The sequence below is a fragment of the Crassostrea angulata genome, unplaced genomic scaffold (assembly GCF_025612915.1).
Source record: "Crassostrea angulata isolate pt1a10 unplaced genomic scaffold, ASM2561291v2 HiC_scaffold_126, whole genome shotgun sequence".
Lineage (NCBI taxonomy): Eukaryota > Metazoa > Mollusca > Bivalvia > Ostreida > Ostreidae > Magallana > Magallana angulata.
Window position 1 is genome coordinate 1 of NW_026441681.1, and position 23,113 is coordinate 23,113.

General features: G+C 30.9%; 1 protein-coding gene and 1 long non-coding RNA gene across 3 annotated transcripts in view; one reads left to right on the forward strand and one right to left on the reverse strand.

Annotated features, from left to right (window-relative positions):
• Window position 1: 1 nt before the first annotated feature.
• LOC128169399 (uncharacterized) lies at window positions 2–8,709 on the reverse strand. Of its 2 annotated transcripts, none has more exons than XR_008241530.1 (4): window positions 8,494–8,709; window positions 5,227–5,327; window positions 476–665; window positions 2–112 (listed from the first exon to the last, which is right to left on the reverse strand). It is a non-coding gene; the product is annotated as an uncharacterized LOC128169399 (long non-coding RNA). The 2 variants fall into 2 exon arrangements; XR_008241531.1 differs by having other exon boundaries at window positions 8,418–8,508.
• Window positions 8,710–9,086: 377 nt separating this feature from the next.
• The window catches only part of LOC128169394 (laminin subunit alpha-3-like), a 45,909-nt gene continuing 31,882 nt past the window's right edge, over window positions 9,087–23,113 (forward strand). The window contains 3 exon segments of the mRNA XM_052835545.1: window positions 9,087–9,102; window positions 10,320–10,467; window positions 12,348–13,429. Coding sequence (XP_052691505.1) covers window positions 9,087–9,102; window positions 10,320–10,467; window positions 12,348–13,429 — 1,246 coding nt within the window.

The following is a 23,113-nucleotide window of genomic DNA, read 5'->3' on the forward strand; positions in this document are numbered from 1 at the left end:
CATTTGTAGATCTCTTCGTCATTATAAAATTCCAAAGGACAGGTACTATTGAATTTGTCCACACAGCTGTAATGGTCCAGGTCACCTGTACCTTCCAGTATTACACAGTTACCTGTTATTGTTCAATTTTTTTGGTGAGATATTAGACTTTTTCATAATTTGAAACAATGATGGCATTGGATTATTGGTGATTTGTAATACAGTAAACAATAATAATGCGTTAGTCATTGTCATAACCGGCTTATTTTTTTTTCTAAAGCTTATGAATTTGTATTCAGATGACTTAACAATACACATGTAATAACATATAGTCAAAATTATTACACGATTATTTGTATAGCCACACTACTTGCTCTATAAATTCCTAAAATGTGGTACAAAGAAAAACGATACCATTTAAAAAATAAATGAATTATTGTCATATTATTCCAATGATTAATGAATAATTATCACCATATAATATTCGCCATTATACCTTCTTGATAAAGACTTTTGTGTCGGTCTGTGCAAAATTCTATTAGAGATGATAGGTATTTATTGGGGGCACACAGATATCGTAACCCTTTTGTGCAATTTCTTCTTTGTGCTGCTGTTTCAAACTCATCTTTGCTTCTAGGACATTCGTTAACAGGATAAACAGGAAATCGATAAGGTTTTGCCCTAACCTATAATCGAAAAAAAGAACATCTGTTTTAGTTGCAAATTTAAGTTTTCTAAACAGGTTTATATTTGTCGTTTTGAGCGGGTTTCTTATATTTCGTCAAATAAATGCTGTTACATTGAAAGCTTTTGAGTTTTTACTGTGAGTAAATAAAATGCTAAAAGAACAGGTTCATTCAAAAACAGATAAATGGTGTTCATACATGTACGTTCGTTGAGGGGCCTAATATGTTGAACTTTGTCTCGCAAGGGAAATGATTAAAAAAACAAATTTTGATAAATTTCGGAAATCAAATTATCGACAATGATTTGATTTGGTTTGATTTCAAGAAAATGATTAGAATCGCTCACTGTAATACGATGAAACAATATTATTTTAATATTTAAGTCTATATTGTTCTAGTTTTTTGTAATTTCCTCCTTCATACTGGCATATATGTACCTGATGCATATTTTATAAACAGACGAAGATATAAGAGAAACATGAAAACGAATGTTCTCCATTTTCTTAATCAAAGAGGTGTGTTTTATATCCGTCCTAATATGCTTACAAGTTCCTCTAATTTCTTGTTTGCAAACTGAGTCCCCTTTTACTGAATATTACAATTCACAGGAGTTCTTATTTGATCTTTACAGTATTGCTAGAATAAAATATAATATATTCATTTCTGTTAGAGTGAAACAAAGTCAATATTTTAAGTCTGGACTACAAGGTTTGAAGGAATTATTGAATGTATAAATATACATTTATATTAAAGTAAAAGTTGATATTCCCATTTAAAGGGAACACGGGTTCTTCAACATAATCGTTTTTACAGTGTTAATGATTAACCTTTATAGATATCAACAAAAAAAGTATGCCCATCCATTTTTACTTTACATGTATTATCTTCGCGTTTTTAGCAATTGGCTTTATGTCTTTTTTATTATTTTTTTTTATATTTACGTGTAAAATAGTAATTAAATGCGGGTGTCGAAGAAAGGACACATCCTTCTCAAACCGTCGAAACATGTACATAATATACTACCTAAATCTACTCAGAGTGAATCAACTCATTTCATTTACTTTTTTTTAAATTTCACAACATTGACATCCATAATGTATGAGTATTCTAACAAAAACTGATTGTAATTCACAGCTTTTCAGACACAGCTTTATAGAAACTGACACAACCTTTATCAATGCTATCCAGTTCTAACAGTGTACCAGGTTATCCATCGGTTGAAACCTCCAGCAACTTAGAACAATCAATGACTGCACAAACAAAATCATGATTATTTCCGACTCAAATTCCATAAAGGACTATATGACTAAATTTCTTAATTAACGTACGGATGAAAATAACTGCGTTACATTATTTAATCTTCACGTTTATTCATATATATATATATGTTAAAAGAACGATGTAAAGATAAACACTAAAATTTCCTTTATGTTCTTTTGGGTTATAAAAGGAGCACTTATTGCAGAACAAAAATCACAAGACGATAACGTGGGATATTTTTAATTCACTATCATCTCCTACATATCCCATACGAATCACCAACGAGAAGATGTTATTGTTTAAATTAAAAAAAAAAAATAAGCACATTATTTAAGCAAATGCAAACTCTGATTTAGTGCAACTTTGTAAACAAGGCAATTTGATACAAATATTCAGAAAAAAAAATTAAGTCATAGGTAATTTGAGTTCTAACAGAACAAATGTATTTCCATTATGATAACAAACAATTGGTTTACACATGTATGCACTTGTAATTAAGATTATTGATATTAAATAAGTTAATGTTATTTAATACATGTATATGTTAAAAAGTTCTAAATTTAACGTTATGGTGATCGCAACACAAATGTGTTTGCATATCGTAACTTTAAATGACATACTAGACACATAAGAAAAATAGAAATTTATTGGTGTAGAGACAAATTGATATAATTTTTGACTCATCAAAACTTCTACGTGTTAACCCAGTATAATGTATTTACTATATGATATAGGCACATGTATTTGTCTTGTCGACGGGTTGATTGATTTCCACTTAGTTAATAACGATTCATTGATTTTGACCCAAGACCTTGATGTGTGCTCAATATCACAAACACGTCCGGTTTTACTGAGTTTTGCTCAGACTTGACTTGTTTTAAGTTGCCTATGAAATTGACATTACATTTAGGTTAGAGAAAAATATATATCATAATAAAGTTTTCTTTTGATTGCTAAATAATTAAAATGTCGAGGACAAAAATAGGCAGAAAATTTCTTAAGGGAGTCTATTAAGTGTTCATGCTGTAACTACTGTGCATTAATGTATGTTTTGATACCTTGAACACATTTAGTTGAACTATTTCACAATTACTCTGATGACATTGTTTTTAACTTGACCTGTTGATTATGCCCTCACTTCCTTCATAAAATTCAGGTTTATTGTTATTATTCCTTCGGTCCGCCAGTCACGTTTTTATTTCTCATACTGCTCTTACATTTTACGGATTTTACTTATCATCTCTTAGGATTTGATTTTTGGTGTTCTTTTAATGCTTTAATAGCGTTTAAAACATGCAACACATTAGCTAAAAATGATGCCTTTTTACCCCAAAACCCGCTTTCCAGAACTCTTGCTACATTTTACACAATATCAAATATCATTTGTTAGAAAACCATTGTGGATGCCCTGTAGATGCGTCATAAAGTCTCAAAGGTGTAATATCTTACCCAGGAGTCATGGCTAGAAATAACGGGTTATTTGTGGTTGCAAAAACGTTGTTCAAATAACGTTATTATTTTTTGAAAAATTAACCAAATCTATTTCTGGAAGAATGTGATTAAACATATTCTGTTGGTGATTAATAATAAAAGTCAATTTAACTTTGTTAGTCACTACATGTAGGTTGCAAAGAAATTATGTTTTTTTTTGTAAACATGAATACCCGAGTTGCGTTTTATAAAATTATTTTTGCCTTTATATTGCGCACAATAATTTTAAGATTAAATCTGTTTACTCTCGTGCTACAAAGCAGCTTTTGATGTTGTTTGGGTTGCATGTACAGCAAATCCATTTGCATTTACATGCAATAAAAGTAAATAATACCATAACATATATATATTTTTCAAATATTGTTTTGTGCCAGATGTTTGTAACGTTATCATTATAGTGAGTCCAAAGGTATTCATGCAGCGCATCTCACCTTTTAAAAAAAATATACAGTCCTCTCAAAGAAAGGCAATTCAAAATATCTAAGACATTTGTAATGGCATATTATATTTTTTTTACTGCGAAAATTCTAAAAACAAAAAAATATTTATAATGCGAAATGTTCACATTTTTTCTCGTTTTGGAGGTCTTTCGTATTACATGTACCTCCCACATATCTAAACGTTTTCACCAGGGTAGTTTTATAACTGGCGCAATGAAACATTCTCGTATTATTTTATTTCTACCATTTTATTGAAACTTGTACAGCTTGATTGGGTGTTAGAGAATATAAATCATTGGATATCTTTAATAGTATTAAATGAACATCGTTTGAAAATATGATGTATCTACAAATATTTAATAATTTAAGGTAGTAAGGGACAGTTTCGAATAATGTACCCGTCAAAATTTTTGTAAAATTGAGAGTTTCTGTACTTGAAGGCTTATGAGTGTTGCTAAAATTCATGAAATGATTTTTAATGATTATCATTAGTTAGAGGGGTGTCTCTTGTTGAAATTGATATGCAATATGTAGGCCCCTTTTGTTAGGTACATGAGAATCAGAAGTAAAATGCGAAACCTGCGGCTATGACTTTTGTGCTGACTTTACACAGTGAAATTGCAAGTTACAGACGGGAGGTAAAATAACACGAAAAGTAGGTAGATGGGACATTGTAAACTATACACCGGTAAGTTTCTAACATGTGATAGGGCAACATGCACACGGTGCGGAAGGTCAACCCTCTGCAGGGAATTAGCTGGGGGAGGTCTAAAAAGCTGAACAATCATGAAAAATCAGCAAAATATGAAAGGGTCAAAATCTCATAAACACCAGTATGTAGAGAATTTTACAGGTTTTGGTTCGTTATTTTCTTCAGAAATTGGTGATTTGCCTTATAAAGAGTGAATTAAAGGTATCTGTGTTGAATGGGAACTGAGGAAATTCTAGTTACAGAGTTCCGAAGACATGCATCCCTTGGCTACAATGAATTGTATTTACAAAACTGTCCCCTGCCACCTAAGATAATAAATAAAGTATGATCAACACTAAAAATATAATATAAAACTATAAAGTGCATTGTTTAAATCCTATTTAGCATGGACTTTACCTAAGCGAACAAATAGACACCAAAGGAATTTACTAAAGAACCTCAAATCGACAAAATAATGTTTAAGTTCATAAAAACAACATCTTTCCAATCTTTATGATTAAAAAAAAAACACTTTAAAATTTTGGCCAACTCATTAATTTTGTTGATGAGAATTGTTACACCACACATGCATAAAGATGAATTTTTTAGAGTAACATACTTGTATATACTAACTATAAAGTTGCACAATTGGAAATATTAAAGTTTGTTTTATACTTACCGGATTTTCTGTTGCGATGTTAAATGCGTTAATGACTAGACACACACGAAACAGTAAAAGTCCCATTATTCAAATGTCCATTATTCTTCCTGTATCTGAAACTGAACATGTCAGAAGATTTTTTAATGTTAGGGTTTTGATAAACATTCTATTTTTTTTTATATACACCAATGACTAAATTGTTATGTTTGACTTTCTATCGTGAATGTTTTTTGCTTTAAATGAAATCCCGACTTCATCATAAATTGAGATAATGTTATTATCTCATGAAACGTACGGATCCTAAAACATTGTTGTCAGTGAACATTCTTCCAAATTATCCAGACATTAGGTGTCGTGCAATAAACATAGAGAAAAAGCGCTGGCCAAACACTATTATTTCTCTTCATTTGAAAGGTGAATTGGTCGTAATGCACAACAACGAACACAGTGCACAAATTCCAACTCTTTGCAACAAAGACTTTAAAGGGACAGACTGTGTCGGCCATAATAATGTGTAATATATACAGTGATCCATTTAAACGCTAGCTTTCTGCAAGAAAATTTATACATATATAATTGTTCAAAAATACATTATTCTGATTAATATAAGATTTGAACTTTACAAAATACGATTTAAAGTTATTTAACAATAAACGTATGGGTAAGACGCGACTTCTTATGAGAAGTAATCAGAAATTTGGATAAAAAAATGGCTCCCATGAATTTACAATTCAACTTTCAGTGATGCTATTGATGCAAACATTCACTCAATGACACGAAATAACACGATATAACAATAACAAGATATTCATATACTTTACATACTTATATTGTTTTGGATATTTTATTTGGTTTCGGTTTCGCTCTGACTTGACATGTTAAGACCTGCGGAGAACTCAAGCGGAAAATGCAATATTGTATGGAAAGTCGAAAGGTTTTATCAATATTCTCTCTACGCAGCACTGTTGCGGTGTACTATCAAAGTGCTTTTAACTTTCTTAAAATATATGCATCTTTTAATACAGAATATCTATGAAATTTATATTTACATGTATATAAACTTCCACTTATATGACACTTAGTATTGATAATTCACACAAAAATTTCAATATTGCAAGGATTAACCAATATTTGCATGAAAACTATGTATCAAGTAGAATCTGCTGCTTCATTTTTAGCTCGTATTTTATTACAATATACATAAAAAAATGAACTTTGCTTGAAATTGCTATGACTTGATATTTTGAGCATTTATTTTTTATACTAAAGACTTCATTAAAACAGCAGCACTTTTTGATGTTTAAACACTCTCGTTAATTATGTAATACATGATAATAATTTGTTATCTTCAGTCCTTGCAAAATATTCATTATTTTGTTTATCAGGATTTACTCATCGAACATATACATTAAACGATTTGGGATTTAAAAACATATTTTCTTTAGATAATAAGTATTGGTTGGTTAAAACAGCAATATCTTACTTGTATATAAAACTCGGCTTGGTTTAAGTATGCATTTTTTTTCAAACGAAATGGTATATCCGCGTCGCCTCTCGTTTTATAGAAAATCTTTGCGTCCAAATTTACAGCATAACGTCATATCGACATACAATCTCAGCAACTTGTTGATATTTATCGATGTTGGATTTATTTGTTTACAAAGTTGCATGCAAATGTAATTTTTAATTTAGTCTGATATGTTAGTACATATGAAAATTGCAAATTTCTTTTTATTTATTTTTTTCGTTTTTGATTACTTAATTGTTGTTTTGTGTCATAACATAGTAAACATTTGTACTTTCTTGTTGGTGCGACTACATAATTGACCTTTACGGTGCTGCTTATGTAATTATGTATTTGTGTTTTCCAATTACGTTATTCGTTACATGTTTATTCTGGTATTGGAACCACACGCATTGCAAATCATTTGTAAATAGTCACTTGTAAGACTTATCGAGTTTTGGTAAAAAAATTATTCATAACCCGATCGATTTAAGTTTGAATTTTGTATTCGAGTCATTTTTAATTTGTTTGTCTGGATTCGTAAGGAACTGATTTTTTTAATAACGACAGGAGCGCTAATGCTACGTCGAGTCTAAGGGTAAATGGTTTATATATATATTTATGAGTAAGATATCATATCAACCTGAACTTACGATCTTTTATAAGATATGTTGTTAAAAACTCGATATAAACCTATGCTTTCATTAAAAACAAAGACTTGAAATATATATATGCTAATACTCAATGCCATTTCTTTTTAAATAGGTCGTTGACTGTATGACCTTGAATCGCATTCATTATTTACAAAAAATACAGAGTAAAAAAAAGTTAAGTGCTCCGAAACAGAGAATTTAAAGGGACAGCTTATGGCGGCCATGTGTAAAAATCGATAACTTTATGGAAAGAAAACCCGGTAGCTATCTACAGGAACCCCTATAAGTACAGTCAGTTCAAGCATATCTTTTACAACATACACCATATCATAGCATAGCATTGAAATCTCATAGCATAGCATTGACATCTCATAGCATAGCATTTGAATCTCATACCATAGCATACAATCGCATAGAATCGCATTCGTCATATCATACCATAGCATACCATAGCATAGCATACAACATTATTTTAACTCGGTTTTAAATGTTTTTATTTGAAAAAATAAATGTTTACATGATAGAGTTGTGGTAAACTTAGGCTTCTTATTATTTTACTTTGAAATGTGTGGAACTCTTCTGTGTATGGAGGCGTTTTTGTTCAAATCTCATAGCATACCATAGCATAGCATAGCATACCATATCATTAAGCCCTTCATTTCAATTTCTCATAGCATAGCATACATATCTCATAGCATAGCATACAAATCTCATAGCATATCATTAAAATCGCATACCATAGCATAGCATTCAATTGTAAAAGATATGCATGAAATGACTGTACAGCAAATATATCCCCTTGGCTGATAACAAAATTTACCTTTGGCAAAACACAATTTAATTATAAAAAATATTTTAAACAAGAAGTGTTTAGATAAATGTCGACTTGTTGTGGACATCAATCAGAAATAAGGATAAAAAAACAAAATGGCTCTCGTGAATTTACGACTCCATGCTTAGTCATGCAATCGATGCACATATCTTTTCAAAAGCACAAGGAAATACTAATTAACACAAAATAACGATTAAAAGATGTCATATAGTTTACGTACCAGTACTGCTTTTGCTACTCCATCAAGTGCTAAGTAACACAAAATAACGTTAAAAGATATCATATATTTTACGTACCAGTACTGCTTTGGCTACTCTATTAAGTTTCGCTTCATGACGTGGCATTCTTTGAGCAGCGTAAAACCCAAGCGAGAAATCCAATAATGTATGGAAAGCCAAAGAAATCAATATTCTATCTTCTCAGCACTGTTACGGAATATTATAAAAAAATGAAAGGATTTAAATGTTCTTAAAAAGGTAAATCTTTTAAAACATTGTTCATGTAAAATTATAATATTATGATAAAAATCTAATGTTAAATGAAAGAGCCTTTTAAATGTCACTACGATTACACAAATTACTGGCCCCTGATATAAAAGTCACGTGATATGTGTTGATAATTCAACATCGCATCACAAAGGTGAACCCTCATTAAAATAAGAACTTTCAAATATGATTTAATTATTGGAACCTAGTTATTTCTGCATCTTTAATTGGTCTTCTATTACAACAAACATAACAAAATGAACTTTGGTTGATATTGATATGACTTCTGCTAAATATTTTGAGTATTAATTTATTTATTTTTAGAATACAGATTTCATTAAAACAGCAGCACGTTTGATAAGTTAAACATTATCTTATTTATATTCATTAAGCGGAACATCATCATGTACCACAATGAACGTAAAACATTTACGCATATATAAATATATATATATATAACACGGAGTTGCACTGTTTTGAATGTTGATACACGAATGTGTTTATGGGGGTTAAAATAATGATTTTAATGTGTTGGGTTCACTTTATATTTTCAACAAGTTATATTTGCTGTGCATATGATAGCAGTAAAATGAGATAATGAAAAAAAAAATCAACTGCAGTGGCTTTTAAATAATTTTTTCGGAAGGGGTAAAATAACTCAGATCTTGTCATAATGGACATTAGGCAATGTTGCTAGTACTCAACTTTATTTTTTTCTTATTTTGGCCCGAAAGCTGGCTACAAAAAAGCACATTCATTTCAGCTTTTCTTTAAGTCTAACAAGTTGCCTAAAATCAAGCTTACAACTGATTTACTCTTTATATGTTTCAGATTTATATGATACTTAAGCAGTTTCAGCCTCTTATATTTGCAAAATTAATCTACTGCAAAATGATAGCCTTGCGGCAGATTATAGTAGTAATAAGTTGGTACTTTTTCAGTGCCAATTGATAACAACAATTGAGATAAAAAGAAGTGCAGAATGTATTGTTTTTGGGGGTTGATTTTTATCAAATCTCCTATGCAGTTTCTCTGGCAAACCGAAACTAAAACAGTGTTTGGACCTAAGCACAAATAAGCTTCGCCGACAAGAAAAGGTTCCTGAAAATAATCGATAAATTCGATGTAATGTATGAAAAAGAAACCTTTGTTCTTTAAGGAAACTTATTTCTAAATACCTCAAAAATAGTCAGATAGATATTGTTTGCAGTCGTGTGTATTTTTACGCGTTCAATATAGTGTCGTTCAACCATTGGCTGTCTACGTAAATCCCCGACAAGCAGAGAGCCATTCTATATTTAGAGGTCGCGCCATCAAGCTATCACGTGACTTGGTGTATCTCGCCGTGCATCTGATTGAACGAGAATATAGTTCATTATTGCTTTGATCCATACAATTTTCGAAATATATCGATTACTGATACATAGTTTGATGGAATCAATTCTATCTTTAAATTTTACATAACATTATTTATACGGAGTTTTCTCGAAATTCTTGTTGGAAAAGTCTTATAAAAAATGTGTGTAATTCAAGAAAAGCGAAAAACCATGCAAAATAACATATCGTTCATTTTAAAGTAAATAATAATCGATAAAATCAACTTCCATCAGTACTTCAGTACTTTGATTTTGTTTTAGGATGTAGTGGAGAATGGACAGCTATCGTTAAAACTGGCGCTGATGGAACAGAAATAAACGGAAGTAAACGAGATCTTGTCGATCGTCTAGTCGCCGGAGATGAGATCAGAATTTCATTGAACAATTCTATTGATCAAACATCGATACAGTCAGCCACTTTGACTGAAAACGAAAATGTTTTTGTTCAAGCAATGTTTATACTTGGTCGGTCTGCATACGACGAATTTAGTGGCGATCTTAACTGGAATTTTTTAATCGTATGTACTACTGGTCACGCACATGTATCCCGCTGGTATGTTGTCTAACATAATTCTACGGGCAACGCAATACTGGTATTTGATACTGTAGGGTTTGTAAGGTACGTATGATGGCATATTTTAATACAATACATGCCACTAAATTCCCTAATTGAACGAGTCGATTTTATAAGTCAATATAACACTGAAGGGATTAGATCGTTTGCGTACATCGAGCCCGATACGTCAGTATTGAAAGGAATTAATTCAAATGTTTGGTTACAAACAGGTTTACATCATGTAACTAAATTGATATTCATTTCAATATTCCTATCCAAGGGTACCTACTAAATCATTACATCTTTTTAGAGTCTATACAGTTTTTAGCCATCTTAAACAATAATACCTATTAAGTATGTTATAGGGCTTCACGTAGCTTATAAAGGAAATATTTAAATATTTTCAAAACCCAAGTGTTCTCTTCCAATATTCTTTTAAAACGGTATTCACATTTAAGAACGTTCTGATGGATAAGTTTTCAAGTAGTTTTGAGGTTCCGTGGCCTTTCTTTAGCTCCAAAGATGGCCCCTGCTCGGACAATGTACATGTACTTTACTACATAAACTACTTTCAACCTGAATTTACCTTAGACTTACCAACAGGATTTCCATATAGAGACTATCTGAAAAGGAGAGAGTGGTGGACTCAGATAGTAGTACTACATACCTAAATCAGGTCTAAAATGTTCTTTGCGCTATACAATAATCATCTTGTGCGTGTGCCCTAGGAGGACTAAAGCATCTGTACACAAAGTAATCAATTAAATTAATGATTGGCTGACCTTGGCATCCAGTATTAATTTCTTTTTATTTTGATAAATAATTTAAAACTTGGCAACATAATTTCATGTTTCTTGATTAAGAATACTCCATATTGATAAATGTACCACTATTTTAAATCAATGCTGTACAACGTTCATACCTTTCACTACTTTTAAACAGTACATTGCAGTAGTCATCATCACATGTGTAAGAAAAAAATTGTTTATTATCGACGCCAATTCATTGTCAACATTCTTGTAAGTCTTTCTTATCTCTTTTTGTTCACAAACCTAAAAATTGTTAAAATCGTAAAGTGCTACAGTCAACATGGGTGTTTTTATTTCATTTTTTTAATTTTTTTTTTTTGGGGGGGGGGGGGTAGGCTCTATAAACAGGGGGTACACATGAATATCTATCAACATCGATGTCAGATAATTGGCTGATGTAGGATTCATCAACAACTCATTTTCTACCAACTAATTAACATCACCATAAAACATTTTACTAACTTAGTTGTTCAATTGTTCAATATTGGACTTGGTCTTGGAAATCTTGATTTTCTTAAATCGACCCCAATTAATTAATCACCGCCCCGGTGTACTAACAAATAAGGTCGTCCTGTTTATTTTACCACTATTACGTTTCTCATTCATCTCCAACAAACTCCATTTATTTCACACTTGTCCTTAATCTGTAGTCACCAATTTATATAGTAAAACGGAGAGGTTATTTTTCGTTACCTTGATATGAATGTTCTATATAGATGAATTTATAAACATTGTGCAATTGTAAACCTGAAAACGAGTACGACGTTTTTTTTCTGTACTTAAAACTGACACCGATAGTAGATCATGTCCATTCTCGAAAAAAAAGAAATACACTGACATATCGAGTTTGAAATACGCATCTGGTATTATTTTTGTCTGAATAAAATGTATAGGACAAATATACTTACCTACATTTTAATGTAGATCATGCGCTGCTGAAAAACCTGTCTACTGTAATACGCTGTCCGGGGTTCGAACATGTGGAGACAAATCTGTGTTGTTAAATGCAGTTAACAATGGCGCTAGTGTTAAAGTTTTAAAACCAGAAACTGGATTTATGACCAGACTGACAACAATTGAAGTGTCTAACAGCTTGGATGTACATGGACAATACCCATGGCGTTTAGGACAAATTAAACTAGGCGAGGAATATGAGTTCCCAACTAGAGTGTTTTGGTTGTTGACGACATGGTCAACTACAGGCACAATTCCAACCTCTCAGTGGTACGTTGGCCAGCACACTAAGCTGAACACTTTTTAGGATTTTGGCTCAATGGTGTGGCTTGTGGACGATTGCTGGACACAGGTATACAGTCACGACACTTTTGGACGTGGATTACACGGGTCCTTAGACCTGCTTGTTGAATCTGTTTTAGCTGGCAAAAGAGTCCGAGTTAAAATCAATTCGTATATAACGGATGCAGATAATCTTTATGTAAGGAATGGTCAGGTTTCAGCTCAACTTTTAGGACAATTTTCTAAAACTTCTGCATATAACATTCCAACTAATGTCAATTGGATCTGGCAAATTGCCTCAACAACAGGCGATGTCGAAACAGTGAGGTACGATATTGGAAGCATCATCAACAAATTGAGTTCGAATGACAAAAAATCCATCACGTGGTTTGTTGAGTCTAGACCCTGGTCAAAGGTCCTGACCACTTCTAGCTCTGGCATTGCTAAATATGGATCTAAAGCTAACCTGATTACTTCTCTACAACGGGGATCTCCGCTTCGTTTAGTTGTTTATGAGGGAGACAACTCTTACCGTATCATAGAGGCAGACAATATAGCCATTCAAAACTCGGAAGTTGCAGTACAGTCTATCAGGTATATCGGCGATGAAAACGGAAGTGGAATAATTCCGAGGCGGTTTAAGTCCCCTGCCTATTGGAGATTTACATTGACGTCAACGAATGGAAACCAGCGGCTGGCCTGGTGGAAGGTTGGGGAACACTCGTCACTTCCGGCTACCATAGAAAATTACCAAGTGGATTGGATCGTAGGTTAAGATCCATTGTTTCAATTTAATTGATACTTTTTTATACTTTGTGAATTGTTTTTGTTATTCTTTTTAATTCCAAAGGTATTTAGATTCATAACTAATGTACTCGACTCTATTGCATGCATTTACATCTATTCAGTCACGCAGTTTTAGATTAGCTTCTTTCTAATAGTTATTGATATATTGACATGAAAGCTACTGAACATAAATATAAAAGATGTTACATTTTGCAATTACATGTTCCTTGTGTATGGCTTTTGATGTATACAACTTTATATTACAAACTGTTTGCTTTGAATTACTTCTCTGGATCAGCTTCTTTTTTTGTGCCACAACAAAAATACAAAAAATATAGTTTTCCAACGCACATGCAGTTTGCTGCCTTTTGAATTCAACACAAATAATTATACAAATGTATCATATAAACCATTGTGTTACCAGTTTAGCGAAATAATATTACATTGTTTTTTAACATTGCAGTTGAAATAAAAAAAAACATCGCACTTAAGCCTTTTTTGTTTAAAAAGGGGTTAAGCCGCATAAATCAGACCGATATTCGGTACGTTTTTCATTAACTGAAATTAAAAATCACATGAATACTTGTAAATATCTCTTGTTCAATAATGGCCTTTCTTATTCATATCTTAAAAGGACATCATGCATCATGTTGAGTTGTTTTGCAAATAAAACAAAACGTTCTTTTACTAGTGTAATGTCCGCAAAAGACTTGGAAAGGAAAAAAAAATGAAAACTTAATGTGAACGTTTTTCGTTTGGTATTTATTTTACAGAAACCTATAATGTATAGAATAACAACAAGCATTACAACAAGGATGTTTTAACATGGTAACCAAATATAAATAAGGTCTTTACACGTAAATTAGTCATGAACTACGGACAATAAAAAAATATTTCTATTTACCCTAACGTGATTGACCAATCAAATCTTCGATTTTGAAGAAAATTAATGCCAGTGCATTGAAAATAACAGTCAAATTATTCATAACAAACAATTTTGAAGCTGTAAATACCTCTCATCTAAAAATTCAATTCATATACAACACTTTTCACCGAAGTTTTTACTGGCTTCGAATTTACACACCATGTCGATATTAAATGCACCGAGTTAGACTTATCTCCCGTATTGTATTTCCTTTGAAGAATATATGACAAGTTTTTAATGAAAATTTACACGTATTTGTAATATCGTCTCTGAGTTTATCCATGCAAATGCGATATTGTGGAAACATAAACTAAAGGGCCTTCCGTGATTTAGCATGAATGTAATGCGCATGTGCAAGATTGTGAAGTCCAAATATCCAGATGATTCCCGGGTTTTTTAAAGGAATTTTCTTGATTATTAATTAGCGAAGCTTGATAAAGAAAAGATAAAAACAAATTGGCAATCTTCATATACCAATAATGTTTAAAAAATACAAACCAAAAGACAGTACTCTTCCGATTTCTCGGTATTAAAGCCCAACAATTCGAGTCTATTATTTTAATATAGTAGTATAGATGGGGATATAATGGTAAGACATGTAAATTTTCAATATAATTGAGAAAGTGTATGCCCTTGCACTACTGCATTTTATTTGGCCAATTTCCCTTTCAGCCTCACTTGCGTGAAATTCAAACGCAACACTGACTAAGATCATGATTTTAATTTTCATTCAGAAAATAATTCAAAACTGCGAGTTTTACTAAAATGATGTCAGAATGTTGTTTCTGTTCACACCAGTCATCATTACCAAATTGTTGAAATGGGAAAAACATAATTCATCTTCTGCCTTGATAAGGTAAAGTATGAAGTTATTTTGCTGGTAAATAAATAATAAATTCTTTTTTATCTGATCATGTTACTTATTATTATAGTTAATATTTCTGTAATAAATAAAGAAAGCAAGAAAAATACATATTTATCAAGAATTTATTATAATAATCAACTTGACAAATACTATAGAGATTGCACTACTGTGACAAACTGTTCAACAAGACTAGTGTTTTATGATTTTCAGTATTATTCAGTCATGATGTGGAATTTATGGAAATTGACCATTCTTCTTGCACAATATATGTTGTTTTCTTCTTTTTTATATATTAAGAGGGAGTGCAGTTGATAGAAAATCAATGCCTGAAATGATGAATATTTATAAATTTCAAATTTAATTTCAATAGGTATCAATCAAAAAATTAATATTATGATAGGTTACATTATATAGTAATATGATAAAAAAAAGTCCAAGTATACATGAAGTTAGTGAGTAAAATAAATATTATTAGAGAACCTACTTTTTATCACCACCCCCAAAAAGTATCTCCAGTGGACCATTCACTGCTTAAATAACCCTGAAAATGAATGATAAGTCATAATTAGCAAACTATTGTGCTAAACATGACAGGAAATGAAAACTTTCTCAAGTATTGTACATACTTATAGCAGTTTTGATTTAATTTACATCACAACAAACATAATAAGATGTTTATTTTTTTAAAATGTGTGGAAATTCTGTTTGAACAACTTTTTAATTTTGTCTATTCATTCATGTAATCTTCATAAGATACATGTAAGGCTAAATGAAATAACACATTTCGATTTACTTTTACAACAATACAGATCCTCACAATAATCTTTGTAGTGCTAGCACACACAGTGTTTGGACTTTCCATTGTTTTCTTTGAACATGGAGGGATAGCAATCTATAATATCGCGGTATGAGACAAGTTAAAAGCTACAATGAGTCGCAATACTCTTTTTTATTCATTTATCCGAGTCAACAAACTGATGTTTAAACACAATATTACATGAAAAACAAATGTAAACAAGTAAACAAAATTTAAGCCGAGGAATTTCGCTTAAATTCATCTCTGTTTCATCCTACAGTATTAAATAATATAAAAATAATATATATTATATATAATAATATCTAGGGAAATTACATAGTTATAAATCCTACCTTATTTAATTGAATTCAGTTCTATTTTTATTTTATTTTTATTTATTGTTTTATTTAGTTTTATGCCGATTACCGTCCAGGTTGGTTGTAGATAAGTTAAATTTCCAGATGCATCACTGAAGTCCACATGTTTATTCTGATCACAGCTGCAAGCGCCGATGTGACGTAGTCAACCTCGAAACGTCAATAGACGGTTTAAGAATTTCATGATTTCGCGAGGTATAAAAAATAGTTGATGTTTTCAGTACACCTATCTTGAAACAATCTATCCCAATAATTGATCATATTAATTTTGGTAGATGTTTGTTAATTACCAAAAAACAATATCTAGTAAAAACTCATGAATAAGAGGTGGGCTTATGCAATTTTTTATCTAAATCACACGTGGTAGAGATATGATATCGTTCTTAACAAAGCTGAGAACATTAAACAAACATAAAACTACTAGCAGATTTTATTACCGGTGTGTAATTTGACGTAATAGTAATATGTTCAACGTCACGACATTCGAAAATTATTAATCATGATTATACGATCATGCAAATAAACATGGTTATACATTGGTATTATGTAAACCTATTTAATTTCTCGTATATTCGTTTTAGCATCGTTTGCCGAAGCCTGTTTCCGCTAAATCATATAGGCACCCAATAACCATTTACACATGTGTTAGAATAGGCACATTCAGAAATACGCTACATAAAATCCGCGCTGAATTGTTAAAAAATATTGTAAGGTATGATTTATAAAAATGATCTCTATGTTTAAACGCACATTTTTAACCAATCTCCATATGGAATTGTTTTTTCCCTATTGCCTACAAAAATTGTTTTTATTAATAAGAATACGAGGGTCAATTAAAAAATACGAAGACTTTTGCCATAGCTATTTTATTTCACGTCATATTATTACTAGATTTAGATGGCGTAATTTAGCAATTGTTTAAACAATTTGAAATTGAAAACGATCATATCTTCCTTTATATCTAAGACATTTTTTAGAATCTAATCCTGCAAAAAATGAGGAAACGACGCACGGTCAAACTTGGTGCTCTGTCAACAATACACCATATAATGTTGAGAAAGTAATATCTCAATAAATTGGACGTAAAACCAAGTAATATTGGGACCTAAAATTGAAAAATGTAATATTAATCTATGTACCAAATAATGATTGGATATATAGATTTGTTGAATATATATCAGTAACTAAAGACTTTAAGTCCTTGTTAAAATTGACTAAAAACATTGACGTCGCCGGACGTCACGGCGCAACGAAAAAAGTTTTGAAAGTATAGATCTAACTCTGGAAAAAGCCGATAAAAACTGTGAAAATGCTCAATGAAGGTAAAAATAAGTCAAAAATTATTTGCACATTTGTATATCACTCAAAAACATTTTATGGGGGATGTTGTAAATATATTTTGAACACCAAACTGTACGAAAGAGAGTAGAATATCTGTGAATATTTATTAAAAAAAAATAAACACCGTCATCTGACATTCAGGTATTTTCTTAATGTAAATGAAGAGACATGCGGTGGAAAAAAAAAAAAAAGAAAAAACTTCGAAGGACTAACTTATGATTTTTGAACAAATGTGAACAAATTATATGTCAAGTGATGTGGTGCCGATTTAAACTGTATCGTGAAAAGGACAAAAGACTCAGAATTATATAAAGTTTAGATATTTCTATGAACTGTGGATGCGTCATTTTTACGTCCTGTTCTCAACGTTACCGTGCGCCGTGGTGACAAAACATATTGAATTTAAACAAAAATACCTTTTCATCAAATGGAATGAAACTTCGTATATCAATAAAATATTTATTGATGCATTAATTAATTTGATAGAGATGACTTTAATGAAAAGTATGAAACAGACAGCCACATTGTCATCGTATTATTTGATTGAACCTCGTATATATGTTTTCTGCATGGGGTTGAGGACAGAGATGTCCAAGACCTGATTAACCAAGCCTACCCCCCCCCCCTTTTTTTTTCAAGATTGTTGCATTGATTGAAAATCGGAGTCCAATTAAAGCAAACACAATATAACGACATATTTAATTAAAATCAGATCTTGCTACTGTCGATTTCCAAATCTAGCTCTGTAGAATGAATTTAATATGATTAAATTGACATATATTGAGTTTTTTGTACAAAAAAGAAATATTTTAGAATTTGTTGTTTACTTGAATTAGAAACTTAAGATAACCGGTTAAAACAACATAATATCTTTTAAGTTTAACTTCACAGAGAGAAAAAAAAGACAGTATCTGTGTATAATATACATGTATATACCTTGAGTTGATAAACGGTTTTAAAGTCGAAATTACCAATCTTCTATAATGTAAGTCTTACATCTTTTTCAAGATACTACGTAATGTGTTAATAGGAGCATCTTTGATATTCAAAATATTTAATAAAAATGAAATAAAAATATTATTAACAATTTTGAATAAATTGAATATTTTTTTTTCCCATCATTTTTGATGTCTTTTTAAACTTAAAATCATATTAGAGATTAAATATTTTTGAAATTCATCCCTTCCCTATTTTTCTCTTTAACCAATCGCCATTCGTTCTGGATATGGTACGCAAAGAACAAGCTTGCATATTTTTTATTGATTATGTGTTAATTGGCTGGTACTTAGTGGCTGAAAATTATGTAGTTTTTCAAATCCGAAACAAAATGTAAAATTAGGTCTTCCCCGGGTAACTTTTTTCAGAAACATATAATTTTAGAAATCTAAAGATTCAACTGTAATAATTAAAAAGCAATAAACTACTGCATTCAAATTAAATATTCAGAATATCAATTTGATAATTTTAAGAAAGATTTTGTAGGTATTATATGAGATATTTCAAATATTTAGAAAAGATGGGTACAGTGTTGTTCAGTGCAATGTACAGTATCAATTAGTGGGGTACACTGTTGGTCAGTAGAACTGTACTTTAATGTGCTGTGGGGTACTGTGCTGGTCAGAAGAAATGTACAATGGGATATAGTAACGTACAATGGGAGCCTGTGAAAGGTACAGTGAGGTACAGTCAATGCGATCTAGATGTCGGACAATGTCAGTCGGTTTTCGGATTATCAGTTGATTTTGAGCTCGGTAGGGATAATTATATAGAGTCTACAATAATTTAATTATTAGAAATCAATTGTGATAAAGTGCACTTAGTAAAAACATATTATGAATTCGAGATACAGAGAACTTCAAAATAATAAAATTTGTATTGGTAAAGTTAAAAGCAATACTAATGTGGAATTTCATTTAATAAGTATATTATTTCAGCATGTATAAATGCATTTATTTGGATGAATTATAATTTGAAAGATGTATGTACGTACTACATATATATAACGAATGATGATTGGACCTAATCTAGGAGTGAAAAGTCCATACATAAAAAAACAATGCAATCTATTTACTAGGTGGAAAATACCGTAACCTCTTATAAAAACTTTGATCAAATTAGAATGCCAACTGGACGGGAAACATTTGCTCACAAAGATGAATGTGGTTGATTAATTTTATATAATTTTGTATAAATTTATTTTAAGAGTACAAACCATCAAATCATTTTGTTCAGCCTTTTGATGTGTCTGAATTTACATTTTATTCTTTTTTATATATATTTTTTTTAAATTTTTATCGGGTTTTCTTCGCTTCGTCAGTGAAACCAGCAGTTCAATCAGGTATGCCGATCAAATTTTATTATTTTGAAGTTCTCTGTATCTCGAATTCATAATATGTTTTTACTCAGTGCACTTTATCACAATTGATTTCTGAATCATATCAATCTTACAAAAATATTCCGCATATAGCATATCCCTCTTCTATCAGTCATTCCAAGTATTTTAAACTAACAATTATACCGTTATGACGTAAACACTATATCATTTGAGTTTTTACCCCCCCCCCCCTCCCCCCCGACCCCCTAAAAAAATTAAATAAATTAAAAAAAATGAGCGAATGGTTTGTCTTGGTATTACTTTTCTCTTAGTTAGGTGTAGTTCCAAAATAAATAGTATATATAAATATTAGGTTTGACATTGTGTATATCTCTGAGAGTTAACAACATCATTATTCAAATGTGTACAGCTACATTTCAAGAAATATATTTGGCTTCTTTTTTTTTGATATCTTCATATACGACATAAACCGGTTTCTTTTTAAAAAAAAAATCAGCAGATGTCTTGTTTGGATCTGGATTTTGATACTTTTATTCAGTAAAGGTCCTGGTATCAATGTATAAACGCTATTCAGTATTATTATGTCCTACTTTTAAATCTGAATACTTGATAATAAATTTTCTAGAATAGAAAATGACACATGTGTTGTTTTTTTTACGATCAGCAAGAATATTTATTCATCCAAAGAAAAAAAAAAGGAATCTCTCTTCACATCATGATGAAATATACCACAATTTAATTAGATCACTTCTATTAACCCTTTAACTAGGAATGTCTATCTTAAAGAAATCGGTTTAGATAATATACAATAACGTAGCTTTTAAAGTACAATATCAATTGCACATAGATATATTCAATTTTATCCAGAATACTCTCATTTTTCTCGATTAAAATAGACATGTAATTTTTTTATATTTTGTCTATTGACAACAGATCCTACGTTGTGTAATTTGTCGATAAAGTCGATTATTTTACTGTGATATTTCTCCAGCTTTGCGGGGGGGGGGGGGGGGGGGGGGGTCTTGTCCATGACGCCAGTAGCCAGGCATGGGCACGATTACTCAAAAAAGTAATCGATTAATAATCGATTACTTAGGGGAATTTTGTGTAATCGATTATTAATCGATTACACTAATTTTTGTCCAGTAATCGATTGTAACCGATTACTTTATAGCATGTAATCGATTATTAATCAAATACTTTAGAAAAAAAAATCATTAAAATGTGCATGGTACCTGCTCTGAATATATCATATAAAAACTCTTCAAGTTGATTTGGTTTTAGAGTTAAAAGGGTATTTTCATTATGAATGATATGAAAATTTGAGACTACATATTGCAATCTTCATAAAATAACATTTTGTAATTTCCACTGCTTATTCAAATGTCAAATTATAAGCAATTATATAAAGCTCTGTCATGTAAACAAGTATTTTTTTCTTGGGGGGTTAAGGAGTTGAGATGAAATCTTGACCTTGCACCTTTAGCCATCATAATTATTCAGTTGTTATTGGTAATACGAGAATTGAATTTAATTGATTGAAATTTTATAATTTTTAAAAAATATCATCGGAAATATGCAAAGAACTTTTAAGCACCCTTGCTTCATGATTTGAATGAATTGTGTTTGGAGCTTGTAATTGTTTTGATTTTTAAAATGATCCTTGTTGGGGCTATTTTAATTGTTATCTAAACATGATAAGGGTGGTCACACCTCATTAACTGTTTTGTGGATTCCTCACCTGACAAGGACAAACACACTTAGTGACACTTACACACCCTTAATTTTGTTTCTTTCTCTGGCAAAATAGACAAAAAATATAACTCTCTCTCTCTGTGATAATTGTCAGAAGCTTAGTGGTTTTTCGGAGCCACACTATGTTGAATAATAAAAAAGTTCTGCAAAGAAGTGTGAAACACAGAGTAAACTGATTATCTGATTATGTACTCAATGAAATGTGAACCAATATTTATATTTTAAGTGAAAGTGGAAAATCATAAAAATGAATATAAACAATTTTATTCAATGAATTGTATTATAAACAACACTTGAAGAGTATTTTTTCATACAATAAGTGCTTCACAATATGTTTATGTAAAGAGTAATCGAAAGTAATCGAAAAAGTAATTATAATTGCACTGAACTTTTTAGCTGTAATCGATTAAATTACGATTACGAGTAATCGAAAATCTCTTTGATTACAGATTACTGTCGATTACTTGAAAAAGAGTAATCATTACAATCGAATACGATTACTCGATTACGATTACCCCATGTCTGCCAGTAGCAAAAACTAGATATTTGATCTTCGAAATTTCGCAGTTCTCTAAAATACTGGTTTATTGACCTAACAGTAGACTCAGGATGAATCTCTCCCATTTGGTCAATTGAAAAATGAATGAATGGTAACTGAAATGTGACTGAATTCAGTCACGTTTCTAGAACACTCAGTTATTATTCAGTTGACTGAATGGCAGAGATTCATTCTGTGAGATTTCTTTATATATAGCAGTAATTCTTTAAAAAGCGTTTTATCGTTTTTCTTCTACGGATTCTATGATTTTTTTTTTAATTTTCCAAATTTATTTACATTGTACATTTCGTTTTCTCAACCTGATGTATTAAAATCGACGATTACAGGAACAATATAGTGAGTCAATATGATTCATTATGGATTGCATATCAATATAAATAGAAAATAAAGCCTTAGATTTTAAACGTCAGTTCTTTGGAACTAGAAGACTCCCTAAGACGCAATGCTTATTACTTTTGAAAAAAAAGAAATCGTCATATAAAAGCGTTTACCAAAGTGTTAGTAATATTAAATAAAATCGGTGATTGACGTGTTATGAACGATAACATTACATGACTTGTGCAACTGTTCCGCCAAAAAAGAATCAAAACCGTAACCCCATTTTTTATGTATTGAACATAAATTGTTAATGGAGTTCAATGTTAAGACTGTTTTGATCTGCTTTGTGTAATGTTTCTATCCTTTTTGTGAGAAAATGTTAAAACAAAGAGAAATG